At 36.9% G+C, this 21,409-nt stretch overlaps 1 protein-coding gene across 6 annotated transcripts in view; it reads left to right on the top strand.

Moving 5' to 3' along the window:
- PPP2R3A (protein phosphatase 2 regulatory subunit B''alpha) overlaps positions 1–21,409 on the top strand; it is a 222,791-nt gene that overhangs the window by 125,597 nt on the left and 75,785 nt on the right. For all 6 annotated transcript variants that reach the window (XM_067737736.1, XM_067737738.1, XM_067737739.1 and 3 more), the window contains 3 exons: positions 6,944–7,018; positions 14,828–14,914; positions 18,794–18,950. In XM_067737736.1, coding sequence (XP_067593837.1) covers positions 6,944–7,018; positions 14,828–14,914; positions 18,794–18,950 — 319 coding nt within the window. The remainder of the gene's footprint in view (positions 1–6,943; positions 7,019–14,827; positions 14,915–18,793; positions 18,951–21,409) is intronic.

Below are 21,409 nucleotides of genomic sequence, written 5' to 3'. Positions count from 1 at the left end.
TGGAGAAAATACAAGAAATGTTTAACAAGGACCTAGAAGAACTAAAGAGTAAAGAAACAATGATGAACAATACAGTAAATGAAATTTAAATTCTCTAGAATGAATCAATAGCAGAATAACTGAGGCAGAAGAATGGATACGTGACCTGGAAGATAAAATAGTGGAAATAACTACTGCAGAGCAGAATAAAGAAAAAATAATGCAAAGAATTGAGGACAGTCTTAGAGACCTTTGGGACAACATTAAATGCACCAACATTCGAATTATAGGGGTCCCAGAAGAAGAAGAAAAAGAGAAAAGGACTGAGAAAATATTAGGAGAGATTATAGTTGAAAGCTTCCCTAATATGGGAAAGGAAATAGTTAATCAAGTCCAGGAAGCACAGAGTGTCCCATACAGGATAAATCCAAGGAGAAACACGCCAAGACACATATTAATCAGACTATCAAAAATTAAATGCAAAGAAAAAATATTAAAAGCAGGAACAGAAAAACAACAAATAACATATAAGGGAATCCCAATAAGCTTAACAGCTGTTCTTTCAGCAGAAACCCTGCAAGCCAGAAAGGAGTGGCAGGACATAGTTAAAGTGATGAAGGAGAAAAACCTACAACCAAGATTACTCTACCCAACAAGGATCTCATTCAGATTCGATGGAGAAATTAAAACCTTTACAGACAAGCAAAAGTTAAGAGATTTCAGCAGCACCAAACAGCTTTACAACAAATGCTAAAGGAACTTCTCCAGGCAGGAAACACAAGAGAAGGAAAAGACCTACAATAACAAACCCAAAACAATTAAGAAAATGGTAATAGAAACATACATATTGATAGTTACCTTAAATGTAAATGGATTAAATGCTCCCACCAAAACACATAGACTGGCTGAATGGATACAAAAACGAGACCCGTATACATGCTGTCTACAAGAGTCCCACTTCAGACCTAGGGACACATACAGACTGAGAGTGAGGGGATGGAAAAAGATATTCCATGCAAATGGAAATCAAAAGAAAGCTGGAGTAGCAATACTCATATCAGATAAAATAGACTTTAAAATAAAGAATGTTACAAAAGACAAGGAAGGACACTAAATAATGATCAAGGGATCAATCCAAGAAGAAGATATAACAATTATAAATATATATGCACCCAGCATAGGAGCACCTCGACACATAAGGCAACTGCTAACAGCTATAAAAGAGAAAATCAACAGTAACACAATAATAGTGGGGGACTTTACCACCTCACTTACACCAATGGAGAGATCATCCAAACAGAAAATAAATAAGGAAACATAAGCTTTAAATGACACATTAAACAAGACAGACTTAATTTATATTTATAGGACATTCCATCAGAAAACAGCAGATTACACTTTCTTCTCAAGTGCACACGGAACATTCTCCAGGATAGATCACATCTTGGGTCACAAATCAAGCCTCAGTAAATTTAAGAAAATTGAAATCATATCAAGCATCTTTTCCGACCACAGCACCATGAGATTAGAAATCAGTTAAAGGGAAAACAAACACAAACACATGGAGGCTAAACAATATGTTACTAAATAACCAAGAGATCACTGTAGAAATCAAAGGAAATCAAAAAAAAATCTAGAGACAAATGACAACAAACACGTGATGATCCAAAACCTATGGGATGCAGCAAAAGCAGTTCTAAGAGGGAAGTTTATAGCAATACAAGCCTACCTCAAGAAACAATAAAAATCTCAAATAAATGAACCTTACACCAAAAGGAACAAGAGAAAGAAGAACAGACAAAACCCAAAATTAGTAGAAGGAAAGAAAACATAAAGTTCTGAGGAGAAATATATGAAATAGCAATAACAAAATTAATAAAATAATAACAAAAATTAATAAAACTAAAAGCTGGTTCTTTGCGAAGATAAAGAAAATTGATAAACCATTAGCCAGACTCATCAAGAAAGAGAGGGAGAGGACTCAAATCAATAAAATTAGAAATGAAGTAGGAGAAGTTACAGTGGACACTGCAGAAATACAAAGCCTCATAAGAGACTACTACAAGCAACTCTATGCCAATAAAATGGACAACCTGGAAAAATGGACAAATTGTTAGAAACGCACAACCTTCCAAGACTGAACCAGGAAGAAATAGAAAATATAAACAGACCAATCACAAGCACTGAAATTGAGACTGTGATTAAAAATCTTCCAACAAACAAAAGCCCAGGACCAATTGCCTTCACAGGTGAATTCTTTCAGACATTTAGAGATGAACTAACACCTATTCTTCTCAAACTCTTCCAAAATATAGCAGAGGTAGGAACACTCCCCAACTCATTCTATGAGGCCACCATCGCCCTGATATCAAAACCAGACAGAGATGTCACAAAGAAAGAAAACTACAGGCCAATATCACTGATGAACACAGATGCAAAAATCCTCAACAAAATACTAGCAAAGAGAATCCAACAGCACATTAAAAGGATCATACACCATGATCAAGTGGGGTTTATCGCAGGAATGCAAGAATTCTTCAGTATATGCACATCAATCAATGTGACACAGCATATTAACAAATTGAAGAACAAAAACCATATGATCATCTCAATAAAGTCAGAAAAAGCTTTTGACAAAATTCAACACCAATTTATGATAAAAATCCTCCAGAAAGTAGGCATAGAGGGAACTTATCTCAACATATTGAAGGTCATATATGACAAACCCACAGCCAGCATCGTCCTTAATGGTGAAAAACTGAAAGCATTTCCTCTAAGATCAGGAACAAGACAAGGGTGCCCACTCTCACCACTGTTATTCAATATAGTTTTGGAAGTTTTAGCCACAGCAATCAGAGAAGAAAAAGAAATAAAAGGAATCCAAATTGGAAAAGAAGAAGTAAAGCTGTCACTGTTTTCAGATGGCATGATACTATACATAGAGGATGCTACCAGAAAACTACTAGAGCTAATCAATGAATTTGGTAAAGTAGCAGGATACAAAATTAATGCACAGAAATCTCTTGCATTCCTATACACTAATGATGAAAAATTTGAAAGAGAAATTAAGGAAACACTCCCATTTACCACTGCAACGAAAAGAATAAAATACCCAGGAATAAACCAACCTAAGGAGACAAAAGACCTATATGCAGAAAACTATAAGACACTGATGAAAGAAATTAAAGATGATAGAAACAGATGGAGAGGTATACCATGTTCTTGGACTGGAATAATCAACATTGTGAAAATGACTATACTACCCAAAGCAATCTACAGATTCAGTGCAATCCCTATCAAACTACCAATGGTATTTTTCACAGAACTAGAACAAAAAATTTTACAATTTGTATGGAAACACAAAAGACCCCGAATAGCCAAAGCAATCCTTACAAAGAAAAACAGAGCTGGAGGTATCAGGCTCCCTGACTTCAGACTATACTACAAAGCTATAGTAATCAAGACAGTATGATACTGGCACAAAAACAGAAATATAGATCAATGGAACAGGATAGAAAGCCCAGAGACAAACCCACACACATATTGTCACCTTATTTTTGATACAGGAGGCCAGAATATACAATGGAGATAAGATAGCTTCTTCAGTAAGTGGTCCTGGACAGCCACATGTAAAAGAATGAAATTAGAATACTCCCTAACACCATACACAAAAATAAACTCAAAATGGATTAAAGACATAAATGTGGGGCTTCCCTGGTGGCGCAGTGGTTGAGAGTCCGCCTGCCGATGCAGGGGACACAGGTTCGTGCCCCGGTCCAGGAGGATCGCACATGCCATGGAGTGGCTGGGCCCGTGAGCCATGGCCGCTGAGCCTGTGCATCCGGAGCCTGTGCTCCGCAACGGGAGAGGCCACAACAGTGAGAGGACCGTGTACCGCAAAAAAAAAAAAAAAAAAGACATAAATGTAAGGCCAGACACTATAAAACTCCTAGAGGAAAACATAGGCGGAACACTATGACATAAATCAGAGCAAGTTCCTTTTTGACCCACCTCCTAGAGAAATGGAAATAAAAACAAAAATAAACAAATGGGACCTAGTGAAACTTAAAAGCTTTTGCACAGCAAAGGATACCATAAACAAGACGAAAAGACAACCCTCAGAGTGGGAGAAAATATTTGCAAATGAAGAAACTGACAGAAGATTCATCTCTAAAATTTACAAGCAGCTCATGCAGCTTAATTTCAAAAAAACAAACAACCCAATCCAAAAATGGGCAGAAGACCTAAATAGACATTTCTCCAAAGAAGATATACAGCTTGCCAACAAACACATGAAAGAATGCTCAACATCACTCATTAGAGAAATGCAAATCAAAACTACACTGAGGGGCTTCCCTGGTGGTGCAGTGGTTGGGAGTCCACCTGGGGAGTCCGCCTGCCGATGCAGGGGACAAGGGTTCGTGCCCCGGTCCAGGAAGAACCCACATGCCGTGAAGCAGCTGGGCCCATGAGCCATGGCCGATGAGCCTGTGCGTCCAGAGCCTGTGCTCCACAACCGGAGAGGCCACAACAGTGAGAGGCCCGCGTACCGCCAAAAAAAAAAAAAAAAAAAACCTACACTGAGGTATCGCCTCACACCAGTCAGAATGGCCTTCATCAAAAAATCTACAAACAATAAATGCTGAAGAGGGTGTGGAAAAAAGGGAACCCTCTTGCACTGTTGTTGGGAATGTAAATTGATACAGCCACTACGGAGAACAATATGGAGGTTCCTTGAAAAGCTAAAAATTGAGCTACCATACGACCCAGCAATCCCACTACTGGGCATATACCCTGAGAAAACCATAATTCAAAAAGAGTCATGTACCACAATGTTCATTTTAGCACTGTTTACAATAGCCCGGACATGGAAGCAACCTAAGTGTCCATCAACAGCTGAATGGATAAAGATGATGTGACACATATATACAATGGAATATTACTCAGCCATAAAAAGTAATGACACTGAGGTATTTGTAGTGAGGTGGATGGACCTAGAGTCTGTCATACAGGCTGAAGTAAGTCATAAAGAGAAAAACAAATACCATATGCTAACACATATATATGGAATCTTAAAAAAAATGGTTATGAAGAACCTAGGGGCAGGAGAGGAATAAAGATGCAGATGTAGAGGATGGACTTGAGGACACGGGGAGGGGGAAGGGTAAGCTGGGACGAAGTGAGAGAGTGGCATGGACTTATATATACTACCAAATGTAAAGTAGATAGCTAGTGGGAAGCAGCCGCATAGCACAGGGAGATCAGCTCGGTGCTTTGTGACCACCTAGAGGGGTGGGATAGGGAGGGTGGGAGGAAGCTGCAAGAGGGAAGAGATATGGGGATATATGTTTATGTATAGCTGGTTCACTTTGTTACAAAGCAGAAACTAACACACCATTGTAAAGCAATTATACTCCAATACAGATGTTTAATAAATAAATAAGGTAAACACCACTATATCAATGCCACAGTCAGTTTCCGTCAATGGCTGCTGAAATCTGTGGGCACAAGTTTTCAGAGAAACAGGATATTAGCAGTGTCTTAAAGTATCTCCCCCATGATATTTATCAGTTATTAAATGGTAATAAATTTATGGTGGCAACCCAGCAGATACCACTTTAACCAAGTGTGTTCTAAAATTAACACAAGTTGTAAAACATATCAGCATCACATACTCCTTGTAAGACTGAAAAGGACACAACATCACTTCTGTGGTATACCCATTAAAAGTGTGTAACTTTAATGATGAGGAAATACCAGACAATGCCACATTGAGAGACATTCTACAGAATAACTAACCAGAACTCATAAAGTGTCAGAATCATGAAATAAAAGGAAAGACTGAAGAACTGCCACAGATTGGAAGAGACCAATGAGACACAAGAACCAATGCAGTTAGGATGCTGGAACAGAAAAAACAGATTAGGGGAAAAGCTGGAAATTTTTGAATAAGGTCTGTAGTTTAGCATTACATCAATGTTCATTTCCTAGTTTTGATAATTGTACTATGGTTTGTAAGTTGTTACCATTATGGGAAGCTGGGAGAAAGATGTAGGAAATCTCTCTATAAAATTTTTGCAATTTACTGTAAGTCTAAAATTATTTCCAAATAAAATTTAAAGAAATAGTAAGGTCCATTGGTTTTAGACTGTATTGGTAGGTATGAATAGCTAACTGCTCTGAAGAAACAAAGGAAAGAGAGATAACTGATGTCTGTCCATTCATGACTAGCCAATTAATAGATTATATCTATGTTAGCATTGCTGTTGCCTCTGGTTATTAAATTAACAGTAATTATCTCCATTAGGTTCTCTAGGCTCATTCAAAGTGCTTTTAAAACCTAATTAGAAAATAAAAACAGTATTTCAAGGATTTAATATTCTAATAGTCTTCCATGAGAACAAAATATCAGATTTTAAAATAAATAAAATCCTAAATTGGAAAACAAATTTGTCAACACAGTTATTTTGATGAACATTAGCTGGTTCATAGAACTTAACATAGATTTAAAGCTATTTGGCTACAAGGCTATTTTTTTCCCCAAAAATTTCCCATGTCTGTAGTTTGAGAAAGAATCGTTCTAGTGGGCTTGTGTCTATCATCCTTTCTGTGTAAATTTCACTTAGCAATCCCTACCAAGATCTGTGGGATGAATTTCCCGGAAATGCATGTTAGAATTACAGTATGTACCTGTAAGACATTTGATTCATAAATCACCAAATATAGCTAAATTAAAATTTAACTTTTTATTGACATATACTGTGAAAAAACACACATAAGTATGCTTGTGAAATATTTGAATTTAATAAAGTACTAATTAAATTTTAAGTACATTGTTCAATATTCTGAAACAGCGAGTTTGCTCAACTGGCAAGTATTCTACAAGAGGGAAAAAAGTTCTGTAAGTGTCTTGGGGTTTTTTGGGGTATGTTTGTTAATTTAGTTTGGTTTTGTTCTTTTTCAGGATGTGGTAGATACACATCCTGGCCTCACGTTCCTGAAAGATGCTCCAGAATTCCACTCCCGCTACATCACCACGGTAGGCCGAGTCCCTTTTTGTCTTAATATAACTCTATAAGTCTCCTTTTTGTCATTATCTAGTATCCAGGCTTTCAGATCTTTATGCAAAATGGGCTATAATGATTATTTTAAGTGGAAGGAAGTAAAATTGAATTAATTATTTCTATCTATTTGCCTTCTTATATGTGTCCAGCGCTTAAGAGGTCTCTTGTATATAAAATTTAAGTGATATGCTCATTCGGTCTGGTATTATGAGGTATACCTTTTGCTGTATCATTAATATTGATACCCAGTTGATCTTTAGCATTTGCAAATAATACTGAAAAGAATCTTCAACATCCTTTTCCAAAAAAAGATGTATCTATAGTGCCTCAAAGTTAGAACTGAAATGATAATGAAAAATAGATTGTATGTAATCAGAAAACAAATCATGTAAGAATTTAAAATAACATGATCACAATCTCCTATTTTGTGGGGTGTTCTCATTCCATGTTTCTCATACACAGCCTCATTTGGTCAGTCACAGGCAGGGCATGCAGTATGAGTGAGAGCACACAGGCCTACAGCTCACACTGCAGCCACACCAGGCATTCTCTGCCCTAGCTTCCAGATTATCTTTGGAAGAACTCCACAGCTGAACCAACCTCAGGGCACACCTCACATTCACAGCCATACCCGGGGGAGATGATCCCTGCCTCTGGTAAATAGAACAGTCTCCTCTGAGGAAGGCCCTCTCATTCTTAGGGCACTTTTTGTTGGCTATGAATTTGTTGGTTTCTGTTGAGCTACAGAATACCACCATTCTTTTTCTACTGTAGGAACTTCATTATTTGCTTTTACATTGATTCTCTTCTGTCATAAAACTTTATAAGACTTTATTTGAACCATAAGGTGTCACTGTCATCCAAGACTATCTCAGAAGTTATTTTTGCCTGTTAACCACAACACTCTACTAAACTACCTCTACTACAATCACCCTGGCCCAGCCACTCATCCTTGTTTTTCACATGGATTCCTTCTAATTGGTCTCCCTACTTACACCCTCATTGCCCTACAGTCTAGTCTCCACAAAGCAGAGTTATCCTTTGAAAATATAAGTCAGACCATGTCACTCCTCTGCTCAGACCCTCCAGTGTTTCCCCATCTCATCACTCTGCTTCAGCAACAACAGCCTGCCTTCTCTCTGTTCCTGGAATAGACCAAACCTGCTTCTGCCTCAGGTGCTTTGTTCTTACTCTTTCCTCTGCCTGGAATGCTCTTCCTACAGATTTCCACATGACTCACTCCCTCACTTCATCCATATGTGTGCTCAGACATTCCTTTCTTAGTGAGACCTTCCCTGATCACCCTCTGCCTTCTTCACCCTTCTTCTCCCTGTCCCCTCCCTCTACACTTCTGTTCCTTTGTTCTGCTTTATTTTCCTTCTTAGCGCCTATATCACTGATATGTAATTTTTTTGTTTATTGTCCATCTCCTTCTCTATAACATAAACTCCATGAGAGGAGGGACTTTGTCTATATTTAGATGTTGCTATATCTCCAATACCTAGAATAGTGCCTGGCACATAATAGATACACAGTAAGTATTTATTGAGTGAATAAGTGAAGTTATTCATGCTTAAGAATTCTATACATAACCCTGGTTTCAATTCCAATAGGAATTATTGGGTTCTGATTGCTGACTGTTCTATAAACTAAGGACGTATTAATAGTATATTAGAATCTCAAGAATTAGAAAAGATGTTAAAGATAATCTAGTCCAACCTTCTACCAATTCAGAGAATGCTGTCTACAGAGCAACCTTTTATTGGAATTTGTTCTTAGAAAAGATATTAAAGAACAGAATTATAAAAGAGATAAATTTTCCTTCTATACACTTTCTAGTTTGGTATTTATTGAAGTATGATCGCTGGACCTATGATGGTCTATAGTCATCTAGCAAGTGGCCCCCAGGAAGTTTTAGGAAGAGTGCAAAGCCATGAAACCGTTTTGTTCGCATATAATTCACATTTTCTGAGAAATGCTAGTATGTTAGTCGTTGAACAAAAAGAACTACATAGGTCAATTAACAGGATCCAATTAATTATTGCTGCTGACATATTTGCATGGCATTTGCATATTATTGTTTACATTTCTTAAATTTATGCTTTATTGTTAGTATTATGCTGCTTTATCCCCAGTTCACAAAAATGAATCCAGTATAGCTGATTCACTTTGTTGTAAGCAGAAACTAATACAACTTTGTAAATCAACTATACTCCAATAAAAATTTTTTTAAAAATGAATCCATTGCTCAGTAGTAGTCATTAAAGTGTAAAATACTTGTGAAATAATGATAATGGGGCAACTCAAAACATCATAACGTAAGTAGTAAATAAGATCTAACTGAGAATACAGAATGTGAATCTGTATGTCCTGAGATAAGTGTACCTACTGTTGTGATAATCTCATACTACCCTCCAAAACAGAAAGATGCAAATTAAAAGCATCATACTGAATACCTAGAAACAATTTTATTGGACTGGTTATCTGTTCTACCCAGTGCCTTTTCTATTATGAAATTTGGTCAGATAATGACATGAAGTCATTGAAAGTTTTAGGTTATTTCAGAGTACAGTGAATTTTTCTATAAAAAAATACAAAATAAGCTTTCTAGTATGAAATTAATTAATTTTGTGGCATAGAAGTAACCAAATTAGAGAAGTGTCATTCTCTACCCTGCTCATGGCAAAGATAACAGTATTTCCAAGAAACTTACAAAGATCAGCCTCAGAATTAATGACAGATATCTCAAAAAAAGCAAAATTAATTTATCATATGACCCTATTGAATATATACTCTCAGTGGCATACAGTATAGGACAATTAACATATTTTGTTTGCATGGTAGAGTTATTCAGTTATTTCACTTTACAGTTGGAAGAAACTGCTTACACAGTGTATGACTCAAGTATTAGCTTATGTGTGGCACATATACAATGAAGAAAATTTGGGCAACTTTTATTTTCCATTTATCACTGAAAACCTATGCTACAGGAAAAGACTTTTTATTTGTTTGTTTAGTTAAATATTTTGTCAGCTGTTTTAGAATGGAAAGGCAGAACACCAAATTTACATATAGCAAAAAAGGACATCACTACCTAAATAAGGGATTATACCCAGAGTCACTCCACGTTCTCCTTTATTTCCAGAGAAGAGTTGGCAAGTGAGAAATAAGCCTCTTGATATCAAATGAAAATGAGAATTGGAAATACCAGCAAATTGTAGCCCTTGAGTTTGCAGGTTTGCATACCATGCAAAGAAATTGCCAGTGAATAAGGCTCTGCTTATCCTTACTGGCATATGCTGACTTTTGAGGAAAGAGGTACTCATGTGAGGTTTTAAAATTAGTGATAATATTGAAAATACTTTTTTGTGATATTCGTGCTGGCAGTAAAGATATTTCTGTGGCTTGCTCAGATGGTGTCTTAGTGGTGTATTCAGTGTCTTGATTGGCCTGAATCTATCACTCCAGGCTGAAATGTCAGGATTTTCATTGTTGAGGACAAGGTAGTGATATTTCCTAAAATGGCTAAACTGGTGGAAACTGCTCATCACTAATAGCTTAACTCTTTCCCCTTGAGAACGTTTCCTCTTGACAGAGAACGAAATCATTTTTATTAGATAGTTTTGTTTAAGTCCAAGTTCTGCAGAAGACCATGAAGAAATACTTTTCAGAGCCATAGTAACTAGAGTGGATCAGTAACCCATTCACACACACACACACCCACACACACACACACACACACACACCGCCTAATAGAAGAGCCAGGCTTCCAGCATTGAGTTGTTCATGTGCATTAAAGTCATCTACAAAGAGCAATCTCTCTGTAATTTCTGTGTCTGCATTTGCTCTGCTTATCAAAAACTCTGACAGAACCACCAAACACATACTTCTATTCCTGGTGACCTCTACTTGTGAATTAGAGGTTTCCACTTCAGTAGATATAAAGAAAAAGAAAGGAGACTGACTTACAATTCAAATTGTCAAGTTGACTAGAGATTCCTTGGTGAAAAATTATCAAATTTCATTTCTCTCACTGATAGTAAACAGTTATTCTTAGTATTATTAATTTTTACATTTTTTTGATATTTTTAAATTTTTGATTAATTTCTTTTTAAAAACCTAAAACTGGTAGACCAAAAAAGTTAGGGGGGAAAAAAACAACTGTAATTAATGTAGAACCAGCAGTTACATGCTCTCACCACTAGATGGTGCCCCTACCTCGATAAGCTAAAATGCTGAATCAGTTGTGTGGAAACCAATAAATGTGCTGATGTAAGGGGCCACTGAATAAGGAGATTTAGGCTATGGAAAAATGGAATACAGGTACATTTTATTACAGTATGAGACAAATAGGTTAGCAGAGGCTAAAAATAGGAAATTACTTAACATTCAAAATGTTTATGAATTTTAAAAATTCTCTCAAAAGAACAAAAGATGAAGAAAAGAATAAAATAAAAATAAATACAGATTAAAGTTTTATAATTTTAAGTGTTATATAGTACCTCCATAAGTAATATAAAATATTTGAGGGGTATATATATACAAAATTTAGACAGACAGGAAACTTAGACTTTAATATAAATTTACGTTCAAAATCAAGAAATAAGGACAAAAATCTAATAATGTGCAACAAAGAAAAGTTTGGTGTAATAATATGTATTGAAATTGACTTTAACTTGAGAGCGAAGACATGGAACTATGATAAGAGATATTCTTAATTTTTATTTTCATATATATAATTTCTGGCCTAAAATCCTCCATCTTTTTTATAGGAACTTTTGTGAAGCTAGTGCTAAAAATACAGTGTTGAATAAAACACATTCTCTGCCCTGAAGCACCTCACTCAGAGTCTGAGTGACTGGGGCCAGTAGAGAAGTTGTAGACACCAGCTAGTCCCAGCTCCCACCTAACACGGAATCCTGTGAGCTTCTGCCTAAATAATTGTGGTGAGAAGAAACCTCACTACTTCATACAACCCATTGCTTCATAAGGCTAATGTTAGGAAACTCTTGTTTACATTGAAGCATTTCTAACCAGTAAGGGCATTTCTATCCAGTAATTCTAGTAGTTCCAGTTCTATTTCTACCCTCTGATGCAGTACAAAACAAATCAACTTCTTATTCCACCTGATAACCATTCAGATCATGGTCACATCCATACTGTAGTCTTATTTTTTCCTCAAGAGTAAACACAACTACATTAGTAGTATCTTTCACAATAATTTTGTATACAGTTCCCTGTTTTATATTTTCTGTACATCTTATATGCAATCTATCTATAAATCATAGACAACAGTACTGATTTTATGTAAAATATTAATTAGAGAACTTTCTTAGGTTAGTATCCATCTGCTGTTCAAAACTCTGGATAGAGTTATTCAATTAGCTATGAATCCAACCCATATGTCTCTATCACAAATATAACATGAAAGTCTTTGTCACACAGCTTTCCAATCTCATTAATTTATCAAGCAATTTTCCAAAGAAGATATACAGATGGCCAACAGGTACATGAAAAGATGTTCAACATTACTAATCAGGGAAATTCAAATCAAAACTAAAGTGAGATGTCACCTCACACTTGTTAGAATGGCTGTCATCAAAAAGACAAGAAATAACAAGGATGTGGAAAAAAGGGAACTCATGTGCAGTCTTGGTGGGAATGTAAATTGGTGCAGCCAATGGAGGTTCCTCAAAAAAACTAAAATAGAATTACTGTATGATCCAGCAATTCTGCTTCTGGGTATTTATACAAAGGAAATGGAAACAGTAACTTGAAAAGATACATGCACCCCTGTGTTACTGTGTCATTATTTATAATAGCCAATAAATGGAAACAACCTAAGTGTTCATCCACAGATGAATGGATAAAGAAGATGTGGAATACAATGGAATATTGCTTAGCCATAAAAAAAGAGTGAAATCCTGCCATTTGCAACACCATGGATGGACCTTGAGGGCATTATGCTAAGTGAAATAAGTCAGAGAAAGACAAATACTGTATGATATAAATCTTAAAAAAAAAAAAAAAAGAACGCTCACAAACACAGAGAACAGATTGGGAGCTGCCAGAGGCAGGAGGTGGGGAGAAGGGAATCAAAAGGTATAAACTTCCAGTTGTAAAATAAATTAGTCATGGGGATGTAATTTACAGCATGGTGACTATAGTTCATAATACTGTACTGAATATTTGAAAGTTACCAAGAAAGTAAATCTTAAAAGTTCTCATCACAAGAAAGAAAAATTCTGTAACTGTGGAAACGGATGTTCACTAGACTTATTGTGGCGATTATTTCACAATATACACAAATATCAAATCATTATGTTGAACACCTAAAACTAATATAATGTATGTTAATTATACCTCAGTTTTTTAAATTATCATGCAGTTATTGACCACCTGATGATATAGGCAGAGCAACATATCAGGCACTGGGATGCAAGTGAAAAGAGATCAGGTTCCTTAGAATTTGGAGGTGATGACAATCAGGTGTACCTGTGTTGAGAATATAACCACAGGATGACCGAAGGAGACTCAGGTGACATCAGGAGCACAGAAGACAGCTCGACCCAAGTGCCTGTGCTGGGGCTTCCTATGGAGTTGGTAACTGAGCTAGATGCTGAAGGGTCGGGGGGAGTTAGCACTGGTAGCGAGATGGGGTGAGGCGTGCCGGGCAGCACAAGTCTGGACCTTCATCCTGAGGCTACTTTTTTCCTGTTATTTTTGGGAATCACTCTCTTTGATAAGGAATCCAGAAACAGAATAGTGGTTTGGTTCCTCATTAGGCCTACTCTTAGGATAGATGTCCAAATGTCTTCTCTTTTTTGTTCTTCTTGCACTAAAATAGCCTAAAAAGGGGATCTAACCTCTTCTATGATTAAAAACCACCAAGGTTACAGGATTTCCATATCATTAGATAATCAAAACTAAAGCCGAAGTACTAAAAAAGCTGCTTAACTGCTCTTCTCACCCTTGCTTCCTTTCGAAGAAGAAAAGAAAAAAAAGAAAAAAACCCTAATAGGTCAAGTGCAAATTAAATGGGTGGAAATAACCCCAGGTAAAAGTGTTAAGAATGCACTGTGGCCTCCTACCTCCAGGATTGCAGCCTGTCTTCCTTCTCCAGTCCTCCCCTACACAACAGCACATACATCCTCAATTTCAGACACCTTTGCTACCCATCCTCCTTCTCTCCCATCTTGTCCAGGGTCTTCTCCAGAGTTTCACCTTTGTTAAACTTATTAAAACACTAGTTAGTAACAAAACTGTTCATGCCTAAATAAGGACTCAGGATATAAACTATCCCAGATGTATCTGAGTTTCCAGAGAGAGTTCAGAAGTCTTCAAAACTCCAATGGATAAGGCTATAATAACCAGAATATGCCCTCTTGAATCATACCATGTTGGCAGCCATTCTTCTGACCCAGTAATTGTTAAGCCACCCCAGTGCAGATTTCCCACCTCATATGCCTTCCAGAAACATCTAGCCTAATAAGCACTACTTGAATCCCTATATGAGAGGTAAAAATGAAAGTGACATGTAGGCACCTGGGAAATGCCGACTTGTGAGCAAAGAATTTTTTTATTCTCAGAATTATAAGGGCAGATGCAAACTATATGGATGTAGACTTTTTTAATATAGTATTAATTTTTACTAGAAATTACACTTGATATAATCAAAAGGCCAAAACTTAGCTTGGTTCAAAGAATGTTCATAAGATGGCCTTTGATAAAGTAATAGATATCTTTAATGTTTTTATTTGGTTTTGTTTTCCTTTTGGAACCAGGTTATTCAGAGAATATTCTACACAGTCAACAGATCTTGGAGTGGAAAAATTACTGCAACAGAGATAAGAAAAAGCAACTTTTTGCAAGTATGCCTCTCATTGAAATTCATACATAAGGAGCAATTTAAATAATAATCTTACTTCATTTAACAAATATTTGAGTGCTTATTATGTGCAAAGCCCTGTCACTACTTTCAGTCATTAAGCAGTTATCAGATACCTGGAAGGTGTTGGGGGAACAAAGATGAATAACAAGAAATTTTTGCATCAGGGCATGCACTGTGGAGCAAAAGAGAAAAGGGCACAGACAGCCACACCTGACTTGAAAAATTCCACGGAAATATATCATAAACATGCAGTGAAGGCTTCACAGTAGGACTGGCATGTGATCTTGACCTTAGAGATATCAGGAGTTTACCAAGATAAAGAAATCAAAAGAAAAGGGGATTCCAGATAGAGGAAGCAGCATAAACAAAGGCCCAGAAGCATGAAAGTGGCCCGTTCAGGAACTGCAGAACAGTCTTAAGTGGCCACAGGCTCCAAGGAGAGTGACCAGTGATGAGGCCTGAGGGGTGAGACAGGGCCAGGTTGGGAAGGGCCTTGCAAAAGAAATGGAGGAATTTCAACTTGTTCCTTTTAGCAGTGACTCTTTATCCATCTCCTGCTAGAGAAAAATACTAAAAATTCCTTTTAAGAAAGAATGCATTTCATTCAATTATTTTATTTATTTTACCAAATGAGAAAGTACTGACCACTAGTGGGAGCCTTTAACCGAGGCAATCTTCATGCCTGATTGTTCAAGATCTTCTATTAACCTAAAGAAAGTAGAATTGGTCACACTTGAAAGGAAATGAAATATTTTACTTTAAGTAAATCATACTAAATGAAGCTTAAGCAAATAATACAACCTTATTTACACTCTGTTTTTCCCATCTTCATCTGGGACAGACAAAGTAATGAAGACTTGGCAAAATTAGCAAACCATAATAAATATGCAAACACTTTTTATTCTAATAAATGAAAAGTCATCATCACGGTCATTATTAATATTTACTGAACACCTGGTGTCTGCCTGGGCTCTCAAGAGGTAATGTGGTATGGGTTGAGATGGCAAGAATTCCATTAAAAAGGGCTTCCTTACACCTTAAGAATGATAGGGGCTTCCCTGGTGACACAGTGGTTAAGAATCTGCCTGCCAATGCAGGGGACACGGGTTTGAGCCCTGGTCCGGGAGAATCCCACATGCCGCAGAGCAACTAAGCCTGTGCGCCACAACTACTGAGCCTGCTCTCTAGAGTCCCATGAGCCACAACTACTGAAGCCCGCATGCCTAAAGCCTGTGCTCCACAGCAAGAGAAGCTCACACACTGCAACAAAGAGTAGCCCCCACTACCCACAACTAGAGAAAGCCCACGTGCAGCAACAAAGACCCAATGCAGCCAAAAATAAATTAATTTTTTAAAAATGATAATAATCCCTCACATTCCTGAAGCACATTAGAGTTTTGTATTTCTAGATCATTATTATAATCCATATTTTTTTTACTGATGGTAAAATTCATATGGTTGAATGACTTGGATAAGATCACACAGCAAAATAAGTGGTTGAACTGGAAATAGAACTCAAGTGTTCTGCTTCCCTCTATTTTCTTCCCTACCCCTCTCCTTAGTCTTCCTCTTAGTACATGAAGGTATGCTCATAAAATATTCAAATAACATAAACATATATAGAATAATAAGCAGAGGTCACTATCTCTTCACCCTGCCATTTCACTCCCTTTACCAGAGGGAACCCATGTTATCTGTGGTTTTATTCCTCTGTATATGTGTGTGTGTGTGTGTGGAGTATATATTGTATGTGTGGAGTATATAGTTTTGTTCTGTGTGGCTGCTTTTTTGAATTATTTTTAATATGTGAGACCATACTTATTATTCTGTTAACTTTTTTTAACTTAACAGTATGTCTTGATGTTTTTTCATTTCCATTCATATAAATCTATCTCATTCCTTTAACTATTGTGTAATCTGGCATGGCTGTACTGTAATTACATACTTCTCTACTGAAGATGTTCAATTCGCTTTCATTATCTCCCTATTACAATAATGCAGTGAACATCCTTATACTTTCCTCTTGTGTGTATATGAGTAAGAATTTCTCTAAAATAGAGTACTGGAGGGAAAATCCTGGATCAAATGGCATGTGCTTTTTTTTTTTTTGCAGTACGTGGGCCTCTCACTGTTGTGGCCTCTCCCATTGCGGAGCACAGGCTCCGGACGTGCAGGCTCAGTGGCCATGGCTCACGGGCTCAGCCGCTCAGCCGCTCCACGGCATGTGGGATCTTCCCGGACCGGGGCACGAACCCATGTCCCCTGCATCGGCAGGCGGAGTCTCAACCACTGCACCACCCGGGAAGCCCGGCATGTGCATTTTTAATTTGATAGATCCTGCCAAGTTACCCTACTAAATGCCTGCACTAGTTCATACTTAAATGTACATACTCACCAACAGCAGAAGTTATTCATTTTTTTCATTTTATGACAGTCCAGTAGATGAAAATGAGAGCTCCCTGCTTCTCAAGATATTTGTTTTATTGTACATATTCTGTGTGTACATTTATACACATTAAAGAGCATCTTATAAAAAAAAACATTACAAGCAAGTTTGGAAAACAGAAGAAAAAGCGTATTTTACCACTCTAATAAAACTAATATTCTTGTATGTGTTCGTCTAGTCTCATTCATATGCATATTTGGATTTTAGAATTTAATATAGTTCTTAATGTGTACAATCTTATATCCTGTATTTTGCACTTACCATGTCATGATTTTCCTTTGTTTCTATATAGACTTTATAATTTTTACTGGCTGCAAAATCTTTCATTGAGTGGCTTTTACCATAATTTGGAATTCAAGGTGAAAAACATTATAAGAAAGATGACTATTTCATAATACAAGAGTATTACTTTGATAAAAATTATTTTCTAAAAATGTAAATACTGGAAATCCAAAATTCCATTTTATTTTCTTTTTAAGATTTAGCTAGTACATGTTTTAACCTTGCTTTTAAATTTTACTTCAGACTTCTCTCTTAATGGACAGCATATACCCAGATCTGCTTTTGGGGTTTGGGTTTTATTCTCAATCTGAAAATCTTTTAATAGGGAGATTTAACTCATTTACCTTTGTTGTGACTGTTGATATATCTTGTCTTATTTCTGTCATCTCACTTTGTTTTTTCTATTTCCTAAGTTTCCTTATGGTTTATCTTTTTTCTGACTCTTCCTAAAAACATCTTCATTTATCTGCCCACTTATATGATAATTTGGCTTATTATAAGAATTCTGGGCTCAAAAATCACTGTTTCTGGTGTTTTCCCTAGGGGCACACAGTGAGTCAGGGGAGACCGAGGCTTATTTCCAGCTCAGGGCCCTGCAGCTCTACCCTCCATGCCTTCTATGCCAGGCTACCCCACACTATCACAGTGGTATAAATAAGTCACCTTTATGGTAAACTTGATGCCATTACAAAACCAAACCCTGCATGTGGATGCCCACTCATCATAATAGAATAGATAGAAGATCAGTCTTTTAACTTTGAAAAGTTAAAAGTAATGTGAGTTTATGGCCATGTAATTAAAAGTCTGTTGTCTGATTGTTCTGTGCTTGCTAGTCTGGGGACCTCTGATAGGCTGCAGTCCCCTTGGTGATAGCTCTTCCCTTTCCCTGCTTTTAAATCCTCCGTAGCATCTAAGTCTTTGCTGAGAATATTACAGAGCACGTAAATGCTTATAGGTTGGTCAATTGATTAAAAGGTAGGATGAGGTTGCCTACTAAATTTCCTGGTTTGGTACCAAAACCAAAATTTTTAATTCAGTTTAGAGTAAAACTTAACTGGGATCTATATAATGGCCAAAGCTGGGTCTTCATATTTTTAAAATAAATTAATCCTTCTATTCATACCATTTCAGACTCTAGCACTTTTGGAAGAAGAGGAAGATATAAACCAAATCACAGATTATTTCTCCTATGAACACTTCTATGTTATTTATTGTAAATTCTGGGAACTAGATAGTGATCATGACCTCTACGTCAGCCAGGCCGATCTGTCTCGATACAATGACCAGGGTGAGTGTTTCTATGGATGTTGACTTTACTATTTTGAAGAAGGCAAGAGTTAAATTGTGCTCATTCATTATGGGGAATTCCCGTTTCTTAAATCCTGTATCTAATCAAGTCCTCTTGAAAGGACCAAGAATTTTTAAGTAGAAGTGAGTGAAGGTACTAATTTTTTATTTAGAAACCAGATTTAGGAGAAGGGGTTTGGAGGTAAGTAAGAAATTAGAGTCTTAGTTTTGATGAATGGGTGAGTCTTTATAGTGATGCTTATTTTCTGATGATGAACTGAATAAGAACCACATCTATGTAAAGTTTATTTGAAAGAGAATGTATATACACCTTTATAAATTCTCATTTTACAGTATTTATAAACAACCAAGGATGAAAATGATGTTTCTAACTTGCCAGTGTTTTAAAGGATTCAAAAAACCTTTTCTGGCATTTAGTTCTAGAAAAGGTATTTTCTCTGCAGGTGAATTTTGTGTGCTTTCTTTTGTCAGAAAACAAAAAATTACATATTACATGATATTACCCTTCTTACTTCATTTTGATCAGTAGTAAACTTAGAACCTGTTTCCTGCTGATTTAATATTCTTAACCAAGCACCAAGATACATTGATTCATTCTTCTCTCATAAGATTGTCCCTGTTCTGTTCTTAAATGTCTTCTCAGATACTGTGGATTTTTTTAATAAGCCCTTAGCCTTTTAGATGTAGCAAAGTACAAATCTTAAATAAATACTTTGAATTTTGCTTCTGATATTTGGTATATCTGTGACTAGTAGTATACATCTTAAGAAAAGTTTCATTCTATATGTCAGTTTTCATAGAACTTTCCATTTTAAGAAACAGAGTTCTAGCTCACAAAACTCAGGTGCCAACCAGGCATCAAGAGGAAATACTAAATTGTACTTATTTGATAAACAAGCATTTTAGTATTGTATTCTTCCTTCAAGTACAGATGTACCTCGTTTTATTACACTTTGCTTTATTGAATTTTGCAGATAGAGCATTTTTTACAAATTGAATGTTTGGGGCAGCCCCGCATTGAGCAAGTCTATCGGTGCCATTTTTCCAGCAGTATTTGTTCACTTCATGCCTCTGTGTCACATTTTGGTAATTCTCACAATATTTCAAAACGTTTTCATTATTGTTATATTTTTTATGGTGATCTGTGATCAGTGATCTTTGATGTAACTATTGTAATAGTTTTGGGGGACCATGAACCACACCTGTATGACAGCAAGCTTAATTGATAACTGTTGTTTGTGTCGGGCCTCCATATTCCCTGAGACACAACAATATTGAAATTAGGCAAATTAATAGCCCTACAGTGGCCTCTAAGTGTCCAAGTAAAAGGGAGAGTGGCACATCTCTCACTTTAAATCAAAAGCTAGAAAGCTTAGAGGGGAAGGCACGTTGAAAGCAAGGACAGGCTGAAAGCTAGGCCTCTTGTGCCAACAGTTAGCCAAGTAGTGAATGAATGTGAAGGAAAAGCTCTCAAAGGAAATTAAAAGTGCTATTCCAGTGAACACATGAATAAGAAAGTGAAACTGGGAATTCCCTGGCTGTCTAGTGGTTAGGACTTGGTGCTTTCACTGCCCAGGTTCAATCCCTGGTTGGGGAACTAAGATCCCACAAGCTGCAGGATGTGGTTAAGAAAAAAAAAAAGTGAAACAGCCTTGTTTGCTGATACGTAGAAAGTTTTAGTAGTCTGGATAGAAAAACACACCAGCTACAACATTCTCTTAAGCCAGAGCCTAATCCAGAGCAAGGCCCTAACTCTCTTCAATTCTGTGAAGGCTGAGAGAGGTAAGGGAGCTTCAGGAGAAAAGTTTGAAACTAGCAGAGGTTGGTTCATGAGGTTTAAGGAAAGAAGCCATCTCTATAATATGAAAGTACACGGTGAAGCAGCAGGTTACCCAGAAGATCTAGCTAAGATAATGAAGGTGGCTACACTAAACATCAGATTTTCAATGTAGATGAAACAGCTTTCTATTGGAAGCAAAAGCCATCTAGGACTTTCATAGCTAGAGAGGAGAAGTCAGTGCCTGGCTTCAAAGCATCAAAGGACAGGCTGACTCTCTCGTTAGGGGCTAATGCAATGCAGGTGGTGACTAAGTTGAAGCCAGCGCTCACTTACCATTCCAAAAATCCTACAGCCCTTAAGAATTATGCTAAATCTCTTCTGCCTGTGCTTTACAAATGCAAGAACAAACCGTGCATGACAGCACATCTGATTAAAACATGGTTTTCTAAATATTTTAAGCCCACTGTCGAGACCTACTGCTCAGGAAAAAAAGATTCCTTTCAAAATATGACCCTGATTGGAGAGGACTGGCGGTGTGAACACAGCATGAAGGGGTTAGTGCACCACGGCTAGCTGGGAGGGAGTCCGGGAAAAAGTCTGGACCTGTCGAAGAGACAAGAGACTTTTTCTTGCCTCTTTGTTTCCTGGTGCGCGAGGAG

Source organism: Pseudorca crassidens, chromosome 5 (assembly GCF_039906515.1).
Source record: "Pseudorca crassidens isolate mPseCra1 chromosome 5, mPseCra1.hap1, whole genome shotgun sequence".
Lineage (NCBI taxonomy): Eukaryota > Metazoa > Chordata > Mammalia > Artiodactyla > Delphinidae > Pseudorca > Pseudorca crassidens.
This window is presented reverse-complemented; position numbering and strand designations above follow the sequence as displayed.